Consider the following 24,702-nt stretch of genomic DNA (forward strand, 5'->3'; position numbering starts at 1 on the left):
GGACACCACACCTGTTGAATTATTTAATATATTTAATTTAAAAAATTTGGAGAAAATGTAATTTACAAAAGACAGACACACTCGACTGTTTCTTTCATCTGTTGTTTTTGGCAGGATTACTTCGAGTGACCAGAAAAATAAAAACCCTTATTTTTACAATGTAATGCAATCAAACACCACAGTCCCGTAATAAATACTAGCTTGGTGAAACTTACTTGTTGTTAATCACCTCATTTCCATACAGTGTAACAAATAGTAGAAACACCTTGAAAGAATGTGCAATCAAATACAACATAACCACTAAATACATGAAATAAAATTCCCTCCACACACAACAAAAACAATAAGAGTTAATTACAGGACTGCTGTATTGGATGGCATTAAAATGTAGAGGGGCCTCTGTGTTTATACATCACTCAGTGTGTGTGAGTGTGTGTGTGTGTGTGTGTGTGTGTGAGAGAGAGAGAGATAAAAGCAGTGGTTTTGAAACAAATGTAAAAGTCTCTCACAGTTTAGCAGTGTAGTGTTCATGGTAAAATAAGGCTATAGTGCAAATGTGCAAGCACCCCTTCCCATGTAGGTAGACCTCTATGAAATACTATAGGCAGTAATAGAAGATATAGAGATGGTTTGGCAGTAGTTGTACCCAGTCAGTGTGATGCTGTCAATATGTCGAATCATCCTTTTCAGTTCCTTTATTGCTCCTCCTCCGTCGTAGAGTTACTGTAGTGGTTTCACTATCTTCATTGAGATGTAGTTCTGGAAAAGGCAAAAAAGACCAATCAAATCACTGTTTCTCTCTAGCAAAGCAGACAGTCTCACAGTTTGACACCACCTGCCCTGTAAGAGCACATAACAGTGAACCCTTCTGTCTGTCTGGAACCACTGCACACACTTCAAGGTTATACTAACTGGACCAAACGATTTCAGAACATGTGACCAGTATCCTCTCAGATGGTCCTGCTTGTCTGTCCTTACCGGTAGAGAGTACAGCAGGATGGCGAGGAAGAGAACCACTATGATGAGGATGATGAGTCCGATGAAGAGGCACCTGAACTTTCGCCACACGATGAACTTCATGGTCTTACATGGGTTGGTGAACCAAAAGAAGGATGTTTCTGGGCGTCTGATGGTTGTGGAGAATAAAAGAGGGAAACCCCAACCATTTATTAATTTAATGGCAACTAAGACATGATTCTGCAGAAACGTTGGGTGTGTTTCACAGTCATACTTTGGAGGGTCCAGTTTTGGGTTCATGTTGGGTTCGTCCCTGCCTTTTCCTGCAGGTCTCTCATCTGCAAGGGCCTCACTCACAATCTCCAGCGTCATCTCCACTTTGCCCTGTAAACACAAACAGACACAATGAGCAAGACACAACATAATTATAAAGCTAATGAGGATCTCTGGTGCTTATGGAATATTCAAATGGAGCAGAAATCTGTTCAAGCTGCTGCAGGTCATTAATAGTTTATTTAGGAGTAATGATATAAACTGTAGCATTTGGTGCACCAAAATAAACAGGACAGCATCCAAATTCGAGTGAGTCTGAACATGGAAATCTATGTGACCAGCAAAGGCAAATCTGAGGGCAAAGTACTACTGTACTTGAGCAGGCTGGAGAGAGTGGAAGGCATGAAACCTGAAACGGTTCAAAGTCAACATTGTCCTTGATTGTATTCCAAAATTCCTGAAACAGCTAATGTTGAACTTTCTTCCCATCCAACCTCAGTGCAGTTCATTCTTTTGCTCCACAGTACAGGTCTGAACAAGCTAAACAAGCATATAAGCTCAAAAACTGCATCCTTCTATCTCTTGGTGTGCTTTCTATTCATACTTACACCCAGAGCTTTCTTTCCATTCTGCTCAATAGAGCAGGGCCACCAGCCTCTGACTGACTGCTGAGCAAACAGGGACTTGGCGTGCTCGGTCTTGTGTGGAGCTCCCATTTCCAGCACATCCATCATCGTCAGAGAACACTTCTCAGGGGTCTTTGCAGGAGGAACCAGGTTACATAAATCCAGCTCCAGCGTGCCTGGGATCACAGAGCGTTATACGACAATGCTGAGGTTTGGTAATGGTGCACAAATTTCTCCCACAACTCTTTAACTTTTAACAAGTTATCTTGGTTTAACTTCAATGAAGTGTCTTACCGAGGTAATCGTCCAGTGAGAATTTGTCGTTATCCCATATCTGGACAATCAGTTTGGGGGGAATCCTGAACTCGGTTTTGTCAAGACTCCAAAAGTGCTCCTGTTGAATAAAGAGCATGTGAAAACACGTTTTAGACGAGCTGTTGCAAAGACACAGGCCTTTTTTTTTTTCATCTTCTTGAAAGACAATTCCTCGACTGGTCAAGACAAGCTTCACCTTCTTGGACACGAGGCAGAGCTGTTCAGCGGGCAGGAAGTCAAACTCGTAGACAAATCTCCAGTTAAAGTTGCCATCTCCATCCAGAGACCTGTAGTGGACATCAGTCTTCTGCTTGTCCTCCTCCATCCCTGGCATCCAGCTGGCAACAGGAACAACAGATGCAGACATGTAAATCAGCTCAAAGAGGATTTTAGAAATGGCTGCCGATGAGAAACGACGTCACAAGGCAAAATTCAGAAGCTACAGTTCATTCGAAGGATTTATCAGCAGTACCCTTTGACATAGATGTCACTCATGTGTTCTCCTGTGATGCTGGTCTCATCTAAAGTCACATCTGTGGTGTTCCAGATGACAGCACGCAGGAAATACCTGAACATTCAAACACAGCAAACATTAACTCAGTTTCATCAGATGTGAGCCGGAGATGAAGGACTGCAGAGCTGCACCGCGCTTACTTCTTAGGCTTGCGTGGTGTGATGTCAAAGGGAGGACCAGGGAGGCCGATGGTTTTGGGGAAAACATCCACCCACATTTGAAGGCTTCCCTAAATGAACACAATATAGAGGTTTTAGAAAATAGCTGAGTGGATGTGGATATATACAGATACAGATACAGTGTGTGTGAGCTCAGAGGTCTAACCTGAGAGAGGTTAGGCTGGAAGGTGCTGTAAAGGGTCCTGGTCTCCACATGTTCAGGGACAAGTCCCTGTTTTCTGAGCACGTGCAGACAGAGGCGTTCTCGGGCCGGACCCAAGTGCTGATGGATTTCCTTGTTGTTCTCTAGATGTGAAAACATATTGCATCTTTAATTAGGCTCAGGGGGCGGTAATGAGAGGAGATCCTGACCTCTAGCCCCATCATCAGGTCAGAATGTTTGGAGTAACTCACCCTCATGCAATCAAAATTAGCTTCTAGCACACTCATTCACACTTCTGCATTTGAAATCACTGACATTACCGAATTCAGCCAGCGTGTAGTCTGTGCCATTGAAGGTGAGCGATGTGCCGTTGTCTTCAGTCCTGGGTTTGGACAAGCCTTTCATACGAGCCAGGTTCTCCAGAATCTGAGAGGGCTTCAGCTGGTCCCGCCACTGGTTGATACCAGAGCTACAATCCCAAGAGAGACACATTCAAGAGAGATGAATCCTACCTTAACAGATATTTCATGAATATCTGTATCTTTCATGAATTAAACGCGTTTCCCCCTACATGCAGTAGGTTTGTGGCAGGCCACAGTAGGAGTTATATCGGGACAGGAAGCGGTTCTCCAGGTCAATCACAGTCTCGCCGACCTTCTCGTCGCGGCTCAGGAGATCATAGTCATAGACAGAGATCTTTAGGTCCTTGTCCTGGGGCAGGAAACATGTCATCTCAAACATCCTAAACAGAGCAAAGGCAGTGTTTGAGAGGTGAGAAGGTGCGCTGGATTTAGCCTGGAAGGATAATATCGTCCATATTACAATCCCCCCATGTTTAAATGTGTCCATTCATAGCGTTTACCTTCCAAACACAGGGTTGGTGGTTTTGGGTAAGTAATGATCTCTGTCATCAATCGTATTCTTCCCCAGTGATATCTTCATGTATGGATCACACTGAGCGGAAGAGACAACACAAGGTCAAGCAGATGGTGCTGACTGGGCCAACATGGCTGAAACGTGCCGCTTCTATTGCTGGTAATGCAGATTCATTCTCACTCTGCCATTGTTGTCTTTGGGCTGCAGGTCTATGGCCCGGACCACATAAATCCTGACCAGACACTCCTGAGGTCCGCTATCTGGCAGCTCTCTGAACTGACGTGGTGGAGGAGTGACGCCTGGGTCGTCTGGCAGAGGGTACACCTTGAATGAACCCTGAAGGTAGAGGACACAAACAAAAAATTTATTTGTTCTCTCTACTGAGTAAATTATCTGATCAAGTGTTAGTGTTCTGAATGGCGTCAATTTACCTTAAACTCTCCGACCACGGTGGGGTCGTCGTCGCCATTTTCATTCTTGCCTCGCTGCAGTTTGAACGTGCTGCAGAAATCGGTCAGCCCTTTGAATTCTGGGACGTCCTCCAGTTCGCAGTCATACACCTGAGAATACACAGTCACATTAAAAGTCATCTACAGCTCAGGAGAGAAGCTTTTGTACAACCTGCAACACTTAGTGATGATGACTATTTACACAGCCAGGAGATACAAAACATAGAGGTAAATTAATACTGGTGAAGTGTGCTGTGTTAAAGTTACTTTGAGGGTGTCATATCCTTTTTTGAGGTAGGGGCCGCATCTCTGCTGGTCTCCAACTGAAGCGTAGAACTTACTCCACCAGTCGACTGTCTCTTTTTCCTAAAGATTGAATTGCACAGTTTTAATCTTCATAAATATGTTTCTCTGCATTTGGTATAACGATCTGAAATTTAAAATATTTTCTTCTTTGCTCTCACCTTCTCTTCATGCTTTGCAGACAGAAGATGCAGCGAGACGCAAAACAGAAAAGAAGTCACTTGTACATACACATACAGCAGTAACATAAACGCAAAAACACACAGTACGGACAGTAGACTACAAATACTGATAAGAGAGTGAAACAGTGAATGATGGTGATGGAGAAGTTGATAAAGAGATCCAGTTTGCAGTTTCACGATTGTCAGCAAATCTGAAAACAAGGGCGTAACAACGGTAAAGTGCAGAATGTGCAACTGCATGAAGGCCCTGGGCCTCGAGGGGGCCCACTAACACCATCTGTCCTTTCTCTTGAACATGGCATCAGTGGTTAAGCGGCATCCATGCCTGCCATGAGTGTGGCGAAGCTTGGAATTATGACCAATTTAATGTTTTCAATCTTGACTTGGTATATTTAAAGAAACACTTTGACAGTTTGGGCTTATCGTCTTCTTGCCTGGAGTGAAATGAGAAGATAATACACTCAATGTCTGTAAACGGAATATATTAGCTAGCAGCTGTTTATCTTAGCTTAAAGTTTGGAAACAGGAGGAAAGACATAGCCTTTCTCTCTCTAAAGGGAGCGTCAGTCACTCCCCTCTGGCAGGAGGCTGCGGTCCATCAGGACCAAAACCTCACGCCACAAGAACAGTTTTTTCCCGTCTGCTGTCAGCCTTATCAACAAGGCCCGGAACCCCCCCCCCCCCCCCCCGACACTCTTCACATTCCACCTCGGACTCATTTTGTCACATTGATTGATATAAATACAACTCTATGCGTTACATTAACGCTCAACTTGGACTTCTTTCTGAAAAACAGACTGTGTTTCCGGAAAATAGCAAACAACAAAAAACAGACTTGTGTATATATATTTAAACTGTTATATTTTATGCTCTTATTTTAGTAGATGTGTCATGCACCAATTTCACCAGAACAAATTCCTCGTATGTGTGAAAGCGTACTTGGCAATAAAGCTTTTTCTGATTCTGATTCTGATCTACCAACCACCATTTCTACAGCTCACTCATTAACTAATTAATCTGTTACTGAAGGCCAGAGGCTAGTCTAACTAGCGGTAGCTTTATATTTAGTGTACAGACAGCATTGTATCAATCTTCTCATCTAACTCTTGGCAAGGAATTAAATAAGCGCATTTCTCAAAATGTCAAATTTTTTTCTTGAAGTAGAATATTTATAACCGCTTCCAGCAACATCATGGCAAGTGATGGTCCGATAAATCAGCTTCCATGTGAATTCAGTGTTTGGGGGCCTAATTTGCTCCAGGCCCCATTTACATGTTACGCCCCTGCTGTGAAAAAAAACAAAAAAACAATTTAATTGTGCTCATTAAATCAGTGGCAATCAGATTGCAATTATATCCAACATAGATTAGTGGCATTGCAACATCATTGCGAGGGCTTGGTCAAGCACGCCGTAGCATTGTGGATTAAGTGATCTCAGCCCACCAGCGTCATCGGATCAGCATCAGCCTTGTGAATTAGAAAGCTAGAATAAATAATTATACATACAAAGTGGGAGGTAGGGGAAGCCATTTTGTTGACAGCAGCTGACATACTGTACATGAACTGTAAGCCAGAGTAATACAATTTGTCAAATTTGACTTGAGAGTCAAATTCTGAACTTCTTAGTGACAAGAGGCAACATGATGTGTATTTGAGAAAGACGAACAGTTTTGGAATTAGTCATTTTGTGATCCGGTGGTAGGGTTTACCTGCACCTCTAGCAGTGGTCTTGTTTCTTCCATGTTAATGGACACATGTTTGGAGGGAGAGGCCATCATCAGAGCCACTGTAAATAGAGTGAGGGCGACATTAGAACAAGGCTTTTTGTCTCTCTGCGTTAGTTGAATCAGAATTTCCAACTTTTCGCCTCCTTACTTTTGGAGGACATGGCTCCCTCTGCAGTGATGACGTACGGGTCACATCTGAACTCCTCCAGACTCGTGATGGTGCACTGACCCACCACAGGCTTCCTGCCAAACGGACGGTGGTCGATCACCTTCAGCACAATGGGAGGTGTGTACATCTCATCCTTTGGAAGGAGCTGGATGGAGGGTGCAGAGGAGATAACAGAGAAAAATAGCTGTGTGAGTTGATTTTGGCTACTATTATTTTCCCTGTTCAATGGCTTTAATCCAGACCATCTATCTTGCGTAGCCCTGAAATTACCACTTTGATGAAGAGGACAGAGCTGGGGAAGTTTGGGCTCTTTTTCAGGTTCTTGATAACAGCTGACTCCAACCTCTGGCCCCCACACTCCACCACCAGGCTGGGTGAGGACACTGAGGCCAGCTGGTATGGCTTCATGTTCCTCAGGCCCCATGCTAGAATCTGGATACACACACACATAGGAGAGAGATTTAGAGACAGTATGTGTGTCCCATCAGAGGAACAGTGTCCAAAGGTTGTGTGTTACCTCCACAGCAGTGAGCTGCACCACAGGCCGGATGCCCTGTGGAACCATGTAGAGGTTCTCTGCTCTCTTTGGGGGAACCAGGGGAAGATCTGTGTCGTCCATCTACACAGAGACAGGAGACTATGGATTAACTGAATGAGTATGTATATCTATGTAATGTCTTATGATGTGAGGGGATCATGGGACATATTGGCAGGCATGAAAAAACATTATTTAAGTGAACCATTTACTGCGCACTGTGTATTGTATATAGGTCAGTCTGGCCTAGTTGTGTTTTTTTCTATAATGTGGCTTCTTCTCCATTACATTCAGGGCAAACCTTCTCTTTAAGGATGAGTTCAGCCGCCACCAGTGCCTCCCCTGCCTTGCGACCCTTCTGGATGATGGGGTGCCACAGCAGTTTGGGTGTCTCATCCATGCCTGGGTTCAACTTCACCATTGGTGCGCAGACACTGCGGCCCAGCAGCTCATCCTTCCCCTGTGCACAAGACGACATGTCAGTTACATTTTGACGGCCGGAAGGCAACTGCATAAAACATCCTGTGTATATAGAAAATCCACACGCATCTAAATCATTTAGACAACTGATCCACAGTTATAAAAAGGAACATTATTAAATACTGAAACCTTGCATATTAGTTATGCAAATACATTCTCTATGCACGTCCACCACAACCTACCACTTGGTCATTGTCGTAGAACTCCAGTACAACATCAGGGGGCCGGTGAGCAACACTCTGGGGGTCTCCATAAATCTCCACATCATTGAAAATTAGAGTTTGGTCCCAAGTTGGGTTCAGCGTCGCTCGCAGCTTCTCTGTTGTCTTACTGACATGCAGGAAGGAGATGTGTGCGTACGGATCTGTGACGGAAGGAAAACAGGTGGTGTAATGTTTTCATCACTCATTCATCTCGGACTCATTTCATTTGAAATGTAAGACTTGAACTCTATCAGCAGTCTTAATATTGATATCAAAACCTAATCATTTAATTACTTTTTGGACCAGTCAGTAAAATCTTACCAGAAAAGCTGTCTTTGTCCATAGATGCCAAGTTACGTGCCTGATAGACGTAGACACGGAGATGGTACACATGTGACCCTGTGGAGAGAAAAAAAACATTATTCAGCTGCATATATTTATGTATATATGTTTGTATGTGCATGAATATTCACTATATGAGTGACTCACTGTCAAAGGAGCAGGACACAGTGGGCGTGTTGGCACCAAACAGCTTAGTGGCATCGGCTTTGGAGCCTTTCTCTTTGGCCTCAGTGTCAACACCCTGCAGAGCAAACCACAGCGGACATCTCAGAGCTTCTTTCATGTTCATACGCCACACGCACAGTGCCAAATACAACACAGCGTGGCACTGTAGAATCATTTCATGCATAAGCAAATACTTGAAAATGTTCTGTGACTCATTCAGCCGAGGTCCAGTTCATGCTTTTGTTCCAGTCCTCTCCTACTCATATGTGGACGAATACTATTTAAGCCACAGTCAAGCTGTCTTTATGAGACCAGATCTTGACCCCAACCAGCAGCTCAAATCAGAAATAATAAAGCGTCTGTCTTCTTTACTCACCAGCGCCCCCTCCAGTTGGAAGATGGCAGACGCTCCGAGGCGGTCCTCTGGTGCCATCTTCCGCCTCCAGCGCCTTCGACGAAAGGTGTCAGACGAACGCTCCTTCCTGTGGAACTTCCAGCCAATCAGAGAAGAGAATTCCCAGCCCTCAGGGTCACCTTTGTCCCGCTTCTGTGAGCAAAAATAAGAAATGCTGCAACTGTTAGTTTACATACTGTGAAATAAAACTGGTATCCAGAGGCACCTTGATATCAGTCTATGTCAAGCTCTGAAACATAATCAGAATTGTGTTCTGCAAATTCAGCTTCATATATTTAAAAGATGTACATGCACTACAGTATACTCAGCAGTGCAGTCCTATGCTGACCTCCACAACAGCTCCTGCAGGGAGTGCAGCTCTCCTGCGAGGACGAACCAGCCTTCTCCTGCGGTGGACGTGGTACACCTTCTCTGCAGGGACCCAGGACCGAGGCTTGTCATCCGGGGGAATGGTCACTCCGTACTCCCAGCCTGTAAAGTGCATCATGTGAGTTCATTATTGTAATTATGACCAATCCAGTGTGAGTGTTAATAAGAAGACACGCAACACAATTCAGTCATTTCAGCCCTCCTTTTTGAATAACTACTCATGCCTACAAACAGCTTGAAAAACAGATTTTAGCTGGTGAGGTATAATCGTCTGCACCTTGATCATCCACGGCTCTGTTATCATCCACAGTCCACTCGTCCTCCCACATCCAACCTGGAGGACAATCAAACTCTCCAGGGTTACGGCTCTTCTCTCCATTCTGTGCAACACAAAGCCTCAGTTAAGCACAAGTGCATTTTTGTGATTTGTTGTCTTTCTTCATGTGTTTTGGCCTCCTCATGTAGCAGATTAGAAATCACTCCTGCATCATAGGCATCTGTAGGAAAGCTGAGTGGGGAATAACAGCCACCAAAGTCAAGAACGAGTGTTGCTCTGGGTGATATTCATCATGTTTTGGTGTTTAGTGTCACAGAAACACGGAATAATGTGAACTGTGTTTGCGTGTGACATTCAAAGCCACCTTGCACATTATTTGCATGTCAGCGTGCTTTTCTCACCACATCAGTGAAGGGCTCAGAGGCAGCCTTCCACTCTCCACCGGGGAAGCGAGTCTCATTTTGGAACACCTCGTCCATGAACTCGGTGTGTCCAGCGTCTGCCTCTGTTAACAGGCTGAAACACAAAGTCAAACACACGAACCATCTGAGCGTGTGTGTAGGATAACACACTTAATACTAGTACTTTTCACTGCTACTTCAGCCACAGTGTTTGAAATTTGGCACCCTCCAGTGGTAGCATCAAAAAAGACATCCTGGCACACCAACACACGCTCCAGCTTTTGTAAAATGACGTTAGTGTAGTGTGAGAGAAAGAGGAAAACTGTGCTTGTTTTAACAGTGACTGTGTGTACATGCTGGGAGGAACCCAACTGTTCGCCATACTCAAACAAAAAAGTTTATTCAAGTCAAGCTGTTAAAGTGTGTGTTCCTCGATGCCCCACTGAGGCTATTTACTCTACATTAAATCATCTATCTCTAATATATATCTTTGAGATAATGCCATGGTTCACTTATGATATAGAGATGGGTGAAAAATGAAAAGAAAAACCAACAAAAAGACGTTGCCCTCTGTATATCCTGTATGAAAGAATCTGCATCCATTACAGATTAAAAAAGTAAGTGTAACTAACTCAGCTAACTGGCACACTCTGGTACTTTGCCATTAAATTGCGGTCGCTGGCATGTGAGGAATGTTAACAGTGGAGAGCCTATGTAGCCCATTTCCTCTGCAGCCACAGAATGTGTGCTGAGAGGGGAACACACATTCAACCAAATGAGAAGCACAACTTCCATTACAGACTAGCTGTCTCATAAATGTAACAAGTCTGAATCCTGATCCTCTTGCAATGTTTCCCATTTTAGAGGAGGATGGTTATTTCCAAAGACACTCACGCTCTCTCTGGATCAATGTACCAGTCACTTTCCCATTCCCACCCTCTTGGGGGCATGAAGTACTCCTGTTTCAGCTTCAGTTTGCCTGTTACATCTGAGAATTTGTGGCGGCCCACCAGGCCCGTGGTCCCCCACTTCCCAAACATCTGGGCCTGGTTTTCATACTGCAATTCAAAGGAGGACATGTTTAGTTTCTGCCTTGACTGTTGGCTCTAAATAATCTTCACAAAATCTTTATGAACATATAAAAGTAAATGTTTTCTTTTTTATATTGTGAGAGAGATTATATACCAGCTCAGCAAACACACTGAAGGTTCCTTCAGAGAAGGAGTTGAACTTCTTTTCATGTGCAGACAGACCCAGCCACATGTTGACTCTAATATGAACTGGCACCTTCAGGCCCTTGTTCTTGTCCATGGGGTACTGAGGGGAAAGGGAAAAATGAAAATCACATGAGCTTTATAACTTCAGAGAAATAGCAAAAAACCAACCTGGTACCTCTGAGTTCAAAATGATTTATTTAGCTGACAGACACCAAAAGCTGGATGGAAAGCTAAGGATGTACACCTGTAAAAAGAGAGTCTGCGTCTTGCCACAGTGTTCTCCACAGGCCTGCTCACTGTATGTGGAGTAGAGGACTTGGTGAGCGGGGATGCGGCTATAGGCCACCCTCTTCTCACCCCGCAGCATCCAGATGATCACGTCAGGCATGCTGTTCTGGGGCTGCACACAGTCATGGTAAAAACATGTGAACAAATGCCAAATTAGGATAGACATTGCAGTAGACAACAGCAAACACATTGTCCATTGATTAGGATAAAGGTCCTGCCTTATTTTGACAAGCTATTGCAACATATCCACAGATTTTGCAAATGTGAGACTGGTTTTTGCAAATAATCTATGCACTCGAGGACACATTGGAACTGCTATCCCAGCGTCACGTCAGTGAAGAGACAGCTCTCCTTTCACCTTCAAATAATCAGCACTGAAAAATCTAAATGCACTACAGTGACTTTGTCTTGCTGTGTTTGTACCTCCTCAGCCAGCACTTTGAGTTTTTCCGCCCAGGACTCGATGTCAGACAGAGTGTTACAGATCTCCGTGGCCTCCTCTCTCATGCGTCTGGCTCCGTCCATGATGGTGGTCAAAGCGCTGTCTCGCAGCTTCTTGATTTGGATGTCCAGAGATGTCAGGTTGGAGCGGCCCTCCAGCTCAGGTGTTGGGAAACTGAAGACAAAAATGGGATTTCATTCACTTCAGTCAAAAAATGACACTAACTGAGATTATATTTAATCATTTAATCATAAAATCTTAAATCCTTGTGGGTTGACTACTTGTTTTTTGGTGAAACTAAACATTTGCGTCCTTTTTGTCTGACTCTCTTGGTTTTATCTGACAGTTTATTACATTAACAAGAAACACAGAAAACAGAAATGATCTCGCTGTATTTTCGAGCTACAGCTTATCTTGTATTTACCTTTCTATGTCTTCAATCAGCTGACCGAGCAACTTCAGCCACACCTCTAATAGTTGGTTGTCTGAGACTTTCGCCAAGATGGCAGTTTTAAATGCTTCCAGGTTGGATTGCTGCAACGACAACAAATATGGGTGAGGACTACGCTCCTATCTTAAACCTGTATGACACATGCACACACATGTACAATACATTTTACTTCAATGGCTCCAAACCGACAGGCAATAAATCATAAAAACTGGTTGTACTTAAAGCAATGTAAGTTGAGGATTACAGAGGATAATGCAGTATTACCAGGTGGTTAGTAATGTAGAGGATGATGTTGACAGTGTCCAGGCGGTGGCTGATGTCCTCCCAGAATGAGGTAACCACAACCACAGGCTTGGTGTCCGCCCAGGGCAGGTAATAGTAGTGGTTACCTAAAGACATCAGGCTCAATTAAAAATCCTCTTCACAAAGTTTTAAATGTGTCTTCGGTGCATCGACAGATCAGAAAGCAGCTTCATCACTCACCATCAAATACAGCACAGCTGTACTGAGTGGTAGAGGCCAGCGGTTTGCAGGTGGTGTCCAGTTTGTTGCCGTAGTTACCAATGCTGACCTCAAACTGGATTGGCTCTCCTGGTTCCTGTATCATGGTGGCGCTGTGGAAGACTGCACACAGACAGTACTTCCTCCTTCTCTGGTACTTCTAATGTCGGGAAGAAAAACAACTAAAATTTAGTATCACTCCATGTACACACAACCTAAATAAGGTTTCTAAACCACTAAACCACACTTGTCAGGTATGACGCATTTACCTGCACCACCAGGATGTCATCGCTGTGGATACTGTCCACTGTTTTGTCTGCTTTCCCCTCTAGCTTAGTGGACAGCTCGACCAGGACCCTCCCCCTGTACGCCACTCCTTCTCCCTGCAAAGATGTGAAACGTTGAAAAAGCAAGAAAGGGGACGTAGGACATGGCGAGAAGTGAAGAGAAAGGTGACTGATAAGATTCTCAAAGATCAAGTCTTCACCACAACCTTGCCATAGTTGAGATCCTCATAGGGGTCTGGAAGGCCTGAGAACTCTCTGGGACTGCCGTACAGGTTGATGTAGCAGGGCCCAAAGACAGGAAGGAAACCCACTTCAGCCTGCCCTGTGTTAGCTGTGGAGAGATGGGAATAAACTTAACCTCTTTATGATTAGCCTCAAGCTAAGCCAAGCGAAGCCTTAACGTTAGTATGACAATGTGGCGTCAGTGTTTTTGAGGCAGTGGTGGTGGAAAACATTGAATGCTGGGAAAGCAGGTGGCAGGCACAACGACAACAAAAACGGTTAAACATTTAAATCCTAAAACTAATGTCAACACAGAGCACAGCACAGCTTTATTATCAATGTGCACACAGACTGAGACTTATGGAGCGAGTCAGCGTGCACGACATGCTAAATGCGCTACATCTCATGCAACACGGGGCGAAAAAAGAGCACAGGTGAACCTTCAAATGACGCCATTTCCCCATTTCCCGCATGTTCCTCTATACCAGGAGAAAAAGGAGTACCATTTAGAAGTTAATACAAACAGACATTTGAGTGTAATAATGGTTTCAACAACACAATGTGTGGGGTTTTTTTACTTATAAGTCCTAAAATACTACCTTCTATCTCTCCACCAGAGGAGGCTATCTTGGCCAGGTTCAGGTATGTTGTGCCAATAGCATCATTTCCTGTCAAACGATCCCTGCAATGACACACACACACGCACGACACCTTCAGACTCACACTACATGCACCCATAGCATCGAATTACGTGACGTGTAATTGCAAATTTCACAATGGAAGTGTACCGTTATGGTCTGCTTTTTCACTACCTTTATGAAGGAAGCATGTGGAATGGAAAAACAGTCAACAATGACTCTATTGGGTCTCAGATCCGAGTGTGTTTTCAACACCTTCTGAGGCACACAGTTTTTCTAACCTTTCCTCTTGAACTTATTTCCCTTCAGCCTTCCTGGGCACAAGTTATCGGACTGTTCGTTCACTCAGAAACACACAGTAATGAAAATGAGCTGAGAGATGGTGCCAACAGGATCCCAGAGCATGTTACTGAGGGGAAGGGAGGGATCCTGCGCAGCCTGAGTCATAGGCTGCTACATTATTCTCATGTGGCTGGTGACGGGCTCTGGAAACTCACAGCACAGCTGACCACAGTGCAGAGTTGTTGGGCTACACTCCCTCAACCCCAGGATCAACATAACACTGCCTGTTTTTAAACATAGAATAACAAAGGCTAAAATCTGTTAGAATTGCGGTCTTGTTTGACTTACCAATCAAAGACTGTCAGTTTGACGCGCTCACACATAGAGGGGAACTACAGAAAACAGGAAACAAATTAAATAACGTTAGACTGAACACGTCATTCATTATGTCTTTTACTGTGTTAATTTTGAACCAGGTCAGACTGCAGCTTCTCATCCTGAGCACCTCTTACCTTCACTTGGAGGTTCAGTACTTGGTTCCACTCTGGGTTGGCGTTCTTCTCAATGATCTGAGTGCACAGCTGGTGAGACGGAAAAAAAACAAAACCACCACACATCAGCATCTCTTCTGTGAAACAACAAAGCCCTATCCAGCATGCTTACATTTAACACTGCAGCTAAAAAGACGTAAATGATGAGGAACCTTTTTTCCAGCAAAGCGAGCCTCCAAGAAGGGATCCACCAGGTTCTTCTTGTTTTCATCTCCTCCAAAAATCTCTTTCATGGTCTGCACGAATGCATCATCCACTGAAAAGAGCAAACATTGGAGTAAATAATTAATCATAAGTCATTTAACAGTGTGGTAACATACTTTTCTTGCTTTTACCAGTTGTGGAATCCGTATCAACGTGTAGTATGGAGTAAGTATTTTTTGTATGTGCTGTGTTGTTTAAATGACCATTTCATTTTGCTACAAATCTAAAATAATTACTGCAGTTTGTCTTACTCTGGGGAATGTCCTCAGCCCTGAACACCTTCAGAGACAGGGTGGCCCATCGCAGAGTCACGCCAGCTGGCAGCAGCAGATTACTCTCTATATCATCTTGGTCATCATTTGACTCCCTCTTCTCCACCTACAGTGTAAGAGATAGGAAGAATAGAAAAGAGTTCATGAGAGAGAACTAGGGTCAAAGCCACCATATTTACATGAGGAAAGAGGAAGCAGCCAACGCCGGTGAAAGTTATCTGAGAGCTGTGTTCTGCCAGTCGTACCGGAGGCTCATCTCCAGTCCCCACGACAAAGAGGCTGACTTTGAGGTAGCCTTTGGCCCCGGAGCTGGAGTCGTCTGGATCATTGAGCAGGAGCCACTTCCTCATGACACAGTGGGCTGCAATGCATACACACAAACATATACTGTAAATACACACATAAAGACACTCAGGGTTCATTAATACAGACGTTACTTTCACATAGAATGCATGGCTAAACGGAGCCCTGCACACCTGTGCTTGTGTGCTGACAGTGCCAGAGTGTGTGTGTGTGTATACACACATGTATGTACATATATATTATTCCCTCTCAAATGACATTAAAACAAAGCTTTAAAAATCAATGTTAGAAACTATAAAAATCAAATAAACCTAGAGGTAGTGAAAAGAAACTTACCCCGTAATTCTGTAGCAATTGTGCTGAGCTAACTATTTGTTTATGCTCTTTTTAGCTCTGTTTTGGTCTCCATCAACATCTGAGGAAAATATTTCAGTTTAGCTTAAACACTCTACTATGTTGGGGTTTCTTTAAATCTTTAAGCTGAAAACAACATGAGCTGAAAAAGGCTAAAAAACTCCATAGAGCTGATGGGTGTTTGTGTAAGTAGTCATATGACCTATGACCTATAAGACCCCGAGTCTGAACAGAATCACTCATATGAACAAACACAAGGTCGACTAAAAATGACACAATAATACCGTGACATTCTGACTTCCACGAGCCAAACAACAGCACCCTCAGAGCAAATGTAAATGACACCCAAATCTGTGGTTTGTGACAAGCATACCTGGTTCATCATAGACATAGCCAACGTCCAGCTGTGTGAGGAAACAAAACGAGATGAGCCAGAATCACATTAAAGGCATTTACCACACAAATATGTGTAGACAAAATGAAACCAGGTACCTTGAATTCTCCCATGAGACTGTCAGCCCTCAGTGAATATGAATTATACACCTGCCGAAGAGAGAGCAGCAACTCACAGTTCATATATTTCTAAACGCTGAGAGATGATAGGACCTCAAAATCAACATATGTGTACTGACCCGGAAGCTGATGTGCTTATCAAACAGATCCGATGGTAGCATGTGGACATTGTAAAAGAACATCTGCAAAAGTACAAAAAAATCATGTAGTTTCAATGAGGATGGACAAAAGGAAAGCATTTAAAGTGGACACCCCAGCAACAACAGCGAGGGAAATGACAGAAAGAAACGAAGTCTGTGGTGAGTGCTGAGTCCAGTCAGAAGATGAACTGAACACAAACACACACCTTTGTTGGTTGCTGTTGCTCACTAGCTTACAACGAATCTACCGTAAGGTATTCTGCATGTTTGGTGCAAATAAACAGCTGTGATCCTAATACATGCCGAAGATTGGCTCCACTTTCAGTGTGAACCTCTTTCTAAATGCATGGAGGACAAACAGTTTCACAGCGATGCACTAACATGCACTGGCATGCACGTGCTGCCGGCCAGGGTCCCAAAACAAAGAGCAGACAAGCTCGGATTACAATAGCCAGAGGGAGCATGACTTCAGTCTGTGCTCAGAACGCCATTGCTCAACTACATCTTCACATAGCAAATAGCTGTCTGCTGCTACTTTAATGTTCAAAATATCATATAGTGCGAACCAATAGAATCAAAAGGACCACACTTTTATTCCATGTCACGTCTGTGTCGTCTACTGTTTCGCTTTGCGACAGTTCAGTGAGAGTACCTCATCAAAGAAGGGGTTGTTTCCCCTCTTGATCCTTGTCCTGTGGGTCTGTCCACACACATTCACCTTCACCACTGGTTTGATGTTGTTGCCAGACAGCTGACGGGCCTCAATGATCCGTACACGAATCTGACAGACACAATCACAGTGTCATTGTGGGTGAAGGTGTATTATTCAGAATGAGGAACATAACCTACAAAGTAACTGTTGTGGCCACCTGAAACCAAAAAAAAAAAAAAAATGCAAGTATTTTCCTGTAATTCATGCCAAAGAAGTAAAAGAAACTTTTCAAACATCCAGACCATTTTAAACATTAAAAATTTTAATCTGTGCTGCAGTTGTTGGTCTGCGTAGCTCTTTAGCAAAAACACTATTAAACTGACCTGGAAGTCCTGAGGTTTGTTGACTAGTCGGTGGCGGTTCTGTGCCCTGGCCAGCCGCTGGCGGAGGGTAGCAGACTGACCAGGGGACGAGGCGACACCTGCAGAGCCGCTTTGGCCCCCATCTGGAAGAATCTCATCGCCCTCCTCACCAGCACCACCACCACCTCCACCTAATCAGCAGAAAAACTACATTGATCAACTACCTGACGTGGCTCTGAACAACCTTTACTGCATCGCACTGCATCATTGAGAATTACATACTCGCATCCACTGTGGCTTCTCCTGCTTGAGGGTCATTGAGATTTGGTGCAGCATTGGCTGGAGGATCATATCCAATCATAAGGTTGATTGTAGCCTGGAAGGAAATGCTCTATTATTTCATTTATTTCTTTAAAAGGAAGACAGTCTTCCTGCTCCTTGTATGGTTTCATCCATAAAGAAAGAAACTTACTCCAATATTCTGTCCACTCTCATTGACCAAAGGGACATTTCTGGATGGAAGTGATCTCACTTGGCCAGAGGAGAGGTCTCTCAAAGAGATTTTGGTTGACCCAAGGAATCTGAAAAAACACAGCAGTGAAACATTAAATACAGAAATATGGTGGTGTCCACTGTCAGATCATTTTCTGGGTGTCTAACAGGTGACGAGGGAAAATCTGCTTGGTGCCAATCCTGCACTGTTTTCTCGATTCAGCAGGGCAAAACTCAGGCTGCCTTTCAAGTCAGGCAACCACACAGACATGAAATGCTGTGTGCTCAAATGAAGTCACATTCACAAATGGGGCATACAGCAGGTCACCACCCAGAGCTAACAAACCCTGCCTGCTCAGACAAACAAACGCACCCCGTGAGGCATTGCACATTCGACGCCGCACGGAAGCTAGCAGCCAGTGATTCACGGTGTGTTCAGGTTCCTTCTGACTTCCTGCAAAGACGAATGAACTGATTCTTCTATCTTTTCACCTGAAGGTGGTTTAATTACCAGCTATGAACAATAGAACTAGACCTACTATATTCAACAAGGGCCAAATAACAACACGGTTAACCTGAAAGTTAATGAGGCACAGTCACCTGTAAAAACTCCACAGTATTACCATCTGGAATTAAAATTTGTTATTCATTAACTGGCTGAAAATCAGAGGAACGTCGTGAGAACATTATCACTACAGTCTGTACTGCACTACAGCAGTTCTTTTTCCCCATTTCCAGCAACTTTTTCCATTATGGAACGTTAATTACAACATTGTCAGAGAGATGAAGTTTTCATTAACATTCTAATGATTAAGCAGAATCTAATTAGTCAAGCAGCTGTCAAACAGGAAAGGCTGTGAGTAAAAGTAAAGGCAGATCAAGTTGAACTGGAGTTGCTGTGAGAGCTGTGTGGCTTTAGGCTTCACATTCCTCTGTGAACAGGACAAAATTAAATCAAACTGTTTGTGAGAGATCTGACTTCCTCAAATACTCGACTCTTTTGTTACACGAGCGCAACTGTATTTTCAGCAGGCTTCCCATGCTGTGTTAGTTGAAAAATGGCTCTGGACCAGTTTTGTTATTGCTTGTGGTCGATCGTTGGTCTTGGTGTGCTGCCAAACAATTACACGGCTTCATTTGCGGCTTGTTTGTCATTCGACTCTTATCAGTAAATATGAAAGCAACAACATGCTGTTACCCCTGAGAGGAAAAAAAGATTTTACACATCTCAAATGTTGCCGATGTACCTAATAAAGAGGCAACACAGTGTATGTTTTTCAGAATAAAATAATGTTCACTGCATTGTGTCCAAAGTGTAGCAAGCAAATGGAATGCAGTGCATGATGTGAAGTGTACCATTCTTTGGGTGGACTGAGTCACATTATTCAGCTTTCCCGACAGGAGGAATGTTCCCAAGACAAACTCAAAAGATTAAAATGACATCACTGCAGGCTCAGACTCAGATACATCCAAGACTGGGCCAGAACTTTAAGTTTTTGGACTAGATATTCAAAATGATGTATATTTTCCTGCCCCTTTACGAACATCATCTTTTACTTGGCCTGAACGGAAAATGTCAGGAGACAAACATGTAATTTAAACTGGACTTCTATCAGGAAAACATTTAATTAAACTATATTGATCAAAAACTTGAAATAACAGAAGCATACATAAAAGAACTGGCTTATAAGATTTATATAATCTTGTCTTCATACTAAGCAGCAAAGCACACAAGATTTCAGCATAAATTTCATTAAAACAGTAAACTAAAGACTGCACAATAGTGCTGCACTGGGTTATGCACATCAGGTTACCGTCACAACACAAATAGTTGGACAGGGTTTTGTTGGGAGGACAAATGGTGAGAGTTATTGTTTTGGCTGCTCTGCACCAGGAAGGAGGCAGACACAGGGGTCCTCCAGGGAGTCAGTGACTATGTACACCTGGCATGCAGCCTCAAGTCTGAGTGGGTGTCCGACAAAGCTTATTTTCCACCGGCCTCTCAGCAATAATGTGTTTAATCAAAGAGTGGCTTCAGGTGAGATGTGACTCTCCTCCTCCCTGCTATGACAGGACATGGGAGTGCCTGAGGACAGTTTTTTCTTGCACAATTCTGTCAACTCCACAGTTTTCCACTTGGCTGCGTTCTGACAAGAGCATTCAAATATCAAAAAGCTTAGGTCATACAGTGGGTATGATAGTATATCAAAGACTCGCTGTCACACTAGCCTGAACATGTTCTAAACATCATGGGATGATTATTCCAGCCCAGTACTGCTAAAAGTATATGGTAACCATTAGCTTCTCTGCAAACATGCAGTGAAACGAGCAAAGCAGGGTGAGTCACAGGGGAACATCCCACCTCAGCTGATTAAGTCCTCGCTTCCAAACAGTCACCCACAGACAGCACGAAATGATGTGTATGGATTTATTATTGGATGTAGATACAAGTTTTCCCTTTGTCTGGATATTAAAGCCTTCAATACTGAGTGGAACAACAGCAACAGTCTTGCCACCTGACTTGTAGTCATGCACAAACACGTTTAATTCCACATGCCCTGCTGTGATGAAGTCCAAACTCATCCAAAGCAAATACCTATGATCACCTTTTCAGAAAGGGAAAGGAGCGACTTTCAATGCGAGCAGCTTCACAAGAGCGAGAGTGTTCCTTGGCTGGGTTTCAGTTCAAATAGAGAACACCCTCCCCCTGTCATCATTAACCTTTCACAGATCTGTGGGATGAGGATGATGATACAGCTCATCTCAGATCTGTCAGTAGGTTGTGAAAATCATAGATCACACATTATTGCTGTTGCCTCATATTTATCTGAGCTGTTTTCAGCACTGCAAGGCTACAAAATCCAGAAATATTTAATAAACAAGGTCGGTGAAAGTAGGTGAAATGTTTGGACAGCCCCGCTGATGTCTGACTCTGAGTCTTATTGGACGGGAAATGAAAACAATACTGAGGTTTGGATGAGAAAGAGTTTTTCCAGCCGTATCCTATGAAGAACTTTACCATGGTTTTTACCCACATCGGTCCATTCACGATGTACTTGTGCTGAACAAGGTAATACTTGGCAGTAATGATGAGCGGCCATTTCATTGTCATGTTCGTGTTGCCATAAGTCATTAAACTCTGCAGCCCCAGCTTCACACTGCTTTCCTCAACTTCATGAATCTTGTTTTTCTGGGGAAAATTAGTAGGATAAAGAAGCTCTGTAACAGTAACATGCAAACCAAGTGCAAAGCAGCAGATTACAGTTATTTTTTAACCGTGGACTAGTTTTACTAAATTGTATCTACTGTCTAGATACTTTCATAGTATTAATTTTTATCCAGGCTCATGGTGTGGCATTAGGGCTGGAGATGTCAGTCCACTGTCCGTCCACCACTTTAGTCAAGGCTAAAAAATCTTAACTTCTGGATGGAAATTGGAAAATGTTAGCATGAAAACATTAGTTGCTACACATCAGCAAGTCCTCGTTGTCATTTGTTATCATGTCAGTATGCTCACGTTAGCATTTAGCTGAATATACTGCACATCCTCACAGAGCTGCTGGCAGGGCTGTACACATGCGGCTGTAGTCGTGTTTCGACCCGTCTAAAATTAGCCTTACTTCCCTCAAATAATCTCTAAAAAAAAAAAAAAAAAATAGATGAGAAAGAAATAAGATGGTAATTAACCCACAGTCCTGTCAAATCCAAACAAAATGCGCAAGGAAATGAGACATCTTGTCCAATTAATTAACTCAGGCATAATTTGATTCTCAAAGCTTATGATCAAGCCTATGCTTCCATTTACATTGAGGAATTCAGTCCCACAAACGTCTAACTCATTTTGAAAATCTAATTAGTTAAGAAGACACTGATTGCTTTTTTTGCTGCCTCTCTAGTTGCCACGACGACAGGGACGACCCACAACAGCAGCTGGAGAACTACTCGAGAGAAAGAGAGAAGTCCTTTTCTGCTCCCACTGTGAAGATCTTTGGGGAGTGTGTCAGACGGGCCGGCCCAGTGGAAAACTTTACTCAGTTTAACATGGACTCATGTGCTGGAAACACACATTTGGGAAGCTCCTCCCTCAGTGATGACTGTCCCGTACACTGGAGGAACTTTTACTAGGTTAAGCATATGAACAGAGGTGGAAATATACTATTTAGTGTGTTTAACATAAATTCAAAAGACAGATATACTCTGTTTTCTTACCATAGACAAGGCTTTGATCACAGTAATTAGTGATGTGGAGGAAACATTCTTTGTGGCTGGTCCAGATTGGTCCCATATGTGATTCAGGCTTTATTTGGAAGCCTTGAGCAGTTTTTTTTACAGGGCGGCACTTCTCCTCCCACAGCACGAAAAGCAGCTCATACATGCTGCATGTAGTGCGACTCCACCACTACAACACAGTCTGGCAAGTAACTGCCACTTAAAGTATTTTCCTCTCAGAACTCTGTGCTGTCCTCTGTGGCAGAGTGCCACACAAATCCAAGAGAGAGAAAACAAACAGCGATTCTTCCATCCATTGTTGCCCAATCAGAGGCAGCCATCCCACACAGCCCAGCAAGTCTCAGCATGGCAAGCAGGGCGTGAGGGGGTAGAGGCAGCCAGGCACATGACTCAAACACTGGGTTACTATCAAGATATCTACCTTACTTTCCTTGTACGTTACCGGGTCAGTGTTGATAATAATGTGTATCCTAACCAGTGGGTGGTGGCCTTTGGTACGTACAAATAACTATTTTGCAGCCAAGGTACTTCAATGCTCTTCACATTGAGGCTGGCTTAATGACAGCTCATGTTGGGCTTGTATCTGAACAAGTTACAAAAAACAAACCCTGACATCCATAAAAATGAAAACCTCAGCTACTGTTGGCTAACCTGCTGTCTGATCAAACAGACGTTTTTTTTCAGTGAAGTGAGGCACGCACCGTCTCTTTCATCACTGTGATCTGTCTGTTGCACAAAGTCTACAGCACGGGCTGCGTTACACTTACTTATCTTTCCCAAGGGTTTCATAGTCTTTCACAACCACATCTATGTAGGAGCTAGGGTCCAGCCCAGTGCCCTTCAGATCAAACTCAAGCACCTGCAAGACAAGATGAGGGTCACACAGTCCATCAGATATGATAACTAGGCTGCTGTTATGTCCTGAAGAAGCGAACTTTTCTCTGCAGAGCCTTTTAAATGATTTGCTGACTCAGCTGGTATGGCGCAAAACATGATCAATACATACTGTGACAGTCTTATGACTTGATACACGTCACAGTATATATTCACCATGTGATGTGTAGTATACGCGATGTCTTGTAATGAATCGATTATTCCTACTTTTCTGAAAAGCTGGTCTAAATTGGAAAGATATCTACGTGATCGACCGTGTGACTGCATGTTTGTGTAATGGAGAGTTACCTCGTTCCACACAGGATTCACCTCACTGTCAATCGATTTTGTTTTCTTCTTCTCATCTGAAAGCGAAATCATTTTTTGTGAATATTTACTGAAAGATACTTGCAGTTTGTCTTTGCCACTACACGCTCATTTATAAATGAAACATCAGCATATTCTAACATGGTGCATGATTTCTAAAAGACACACATAGGTTGACCGAACCAAGAATTCACCTAAAATCATTTCATGCACCGTTGGACTTTTATCTAAACTGGCACTGTTCTGCATGCTTTATGGTAAAAGGGATGTTGGTGTCAGCCTGTTGCAGTTTCTGCGTCAACAGGGAAGAAGGAAAAAGGCAGAGGCTGCCACACCTGTTGATGATGATGACACCAAAGAAAACAGCTGAGAGGAACAAGAGCTGATTGCCAGGATCATTTCCACTTCAGGAAGAAACACCACTCTGACTGATATCAATTTAGTCCAGCAGCTGGAGGCTAAATTCCCTAAAAATCTTAACTCATTACTTCCCTTCATTACACCCCCTTTTTTTTTTTTTTTTTGGCTGAGCTCACGTGTACATAGTGCATCCTACAGGTCCGAGCACGGCCCCTACCCAGCTGTATTTTCACAGTGGAAATGCTGTGACATGTCGGAAAAGTCTTCAGTGGTGCAATACAACTTATGAAGATTAAGTTTTAAACATACCACCTTTAGAGGGAGTACACAGACACTTCTAGTCTAAACTTTTTATATTTTAGACTATTACAGATAATGCACAAGTACAAGAAAACCAAATAACACTGCTGTAGAGTTCATTTATTGCACGGGCTACCATATAAACATCACTGCAAAACTATTAGGGCCATAGAGTGACGTCATGCAAGATAAAAATATAATCAACTGAGGGACAACAAACTTAACATGCAGTTCAAAAGACACTCTTTGCATCCTTCCAAGTCATTTTCACGTGGACTGTAAACAATCAGACCGTTTAAAGGCTTTTAAAATGAAACTTACCTCTAAAAATCACAGAGGTAATTGGATCAGGATTTCCAACCCTCTTTTTGGGCAGACCTTTAGCTGATTCCACCACAACCCGCAACATGGCAACACACAGGTTAAAACTGAAGAGGAGAAAAAAGACTAAATCGGTGAAACTGAGGAAAGAAATAAAAAAAAAAGAGGTCTACACAGGAATGTCGCGCTTTGGCATCCTCATTGCCCCATCACTGAAGCAT

The 24,702-nt window shown here is 43.3% G+C and overlaps 1 protein-coding gene across 3 annotated transcripts; it reads right to left on the minus strand.

Moving 5' to 3' along the window:
• Positions 1-514: 514 nt before the first annotated feature.
• LOC143338853 (myoferlin-like) lies at positions 515-24,668 on the minus strand. 3 transcript variants are annotated; one of them, XM_076759687.1, is made up of 55 exons: positions 24,482-24,668; positions 23,483-23,538; positions 23,068-23,159; positions 18,051-18,159; positions 17,861-17,954; positions 17,600-17,763; positions 17,217-17,345; positions 16,544-16,606; positions 16,404-16,454; positions 16,285-16,315; positions 15,500-15,615; positions 15,234-15,360; positions 14,931-15,034; positions 14,740-14,808; positions 14,576-14,619; positions 13,907-13,989; positions 13,748-13,786; positions 13,292-13,416; positions 13,068-13,181; positions 12,781-12,958; positions 12,562-12,686; positions 12,271-12,380; positions 11,828-12,020; positions 11,361-11,516; positions 11,085-11,216; positions 10,794-10,957; positions 9,900-10,014; positions 9,499-9,601; positions 9,181-9,323; positions 8,814-8,984; positions 8,420-8,513; positions 8,252-8,329; positions 7,910-8,091; positions 7,549-7,707; positions 7,230-7,331; positions 6,983-7,144; positions 6,692-6,857; positions 6,526-6,602; positions 6,323-6,379; positions 4,796-4,807; positions 4,599-4,697; positions 4,314-4,442; positions 4,063-4,218; positions 3,869-3,960; positions 3,578-3,748; positions 3,327-3,475; positions 3,010-3,149; positions 2,826-2,914; positions 2,644-2,739; positions 2,368-2,509; positions 2,151-2,250; positions 1,839-2,032; positions 1,232-1,341; positions 979-1,126; positions 515-759 (listed from the first exon to the last, which is right to left on the minus strand). In XM_076759687.1, the coding sequence occupies exons 1-55, from the start codon at positions 24,567-24,569 to the stop codon at positions 721-723; spliced, it is 6,231 nt and encodes a 2,076-aa protein (XP_076615802.1). In that variant the 5' UTR covers positions 24,570-24,668; the 3' UTR covers positions 515-720. The 3 variants fall into 3 exon arrangements, with proteins under 3 accessions (XP_076615802.1, XP_076615801.1, XP_076615800.1); XM_076759686.1 differs by having other exon boundaries at positions 17,600-17,769; XM_076759685.1 differs by lacking the exon at positions 6,323-6,379 and having other exon boundaries at positions 17,600-17,769.
• Positions 24,669-24,702: the final 34 nt, after the last annotated feature.

The sequence above is a fragment of the Chaetodon auriga genome, chromosome 20 (assembly GCF_051107435.1).
Source record: "Chaetodon auriga isolate fChaAug3 chromosome 20, fChaAug3.hap1, whole genome shotgun sequence".
NCBI lineage: Eukaryota > Metazoa > Chordata > Actinopteri > Chaetodontiformes > Chaetodontidae > Chaetodon > Chaetodon auriga.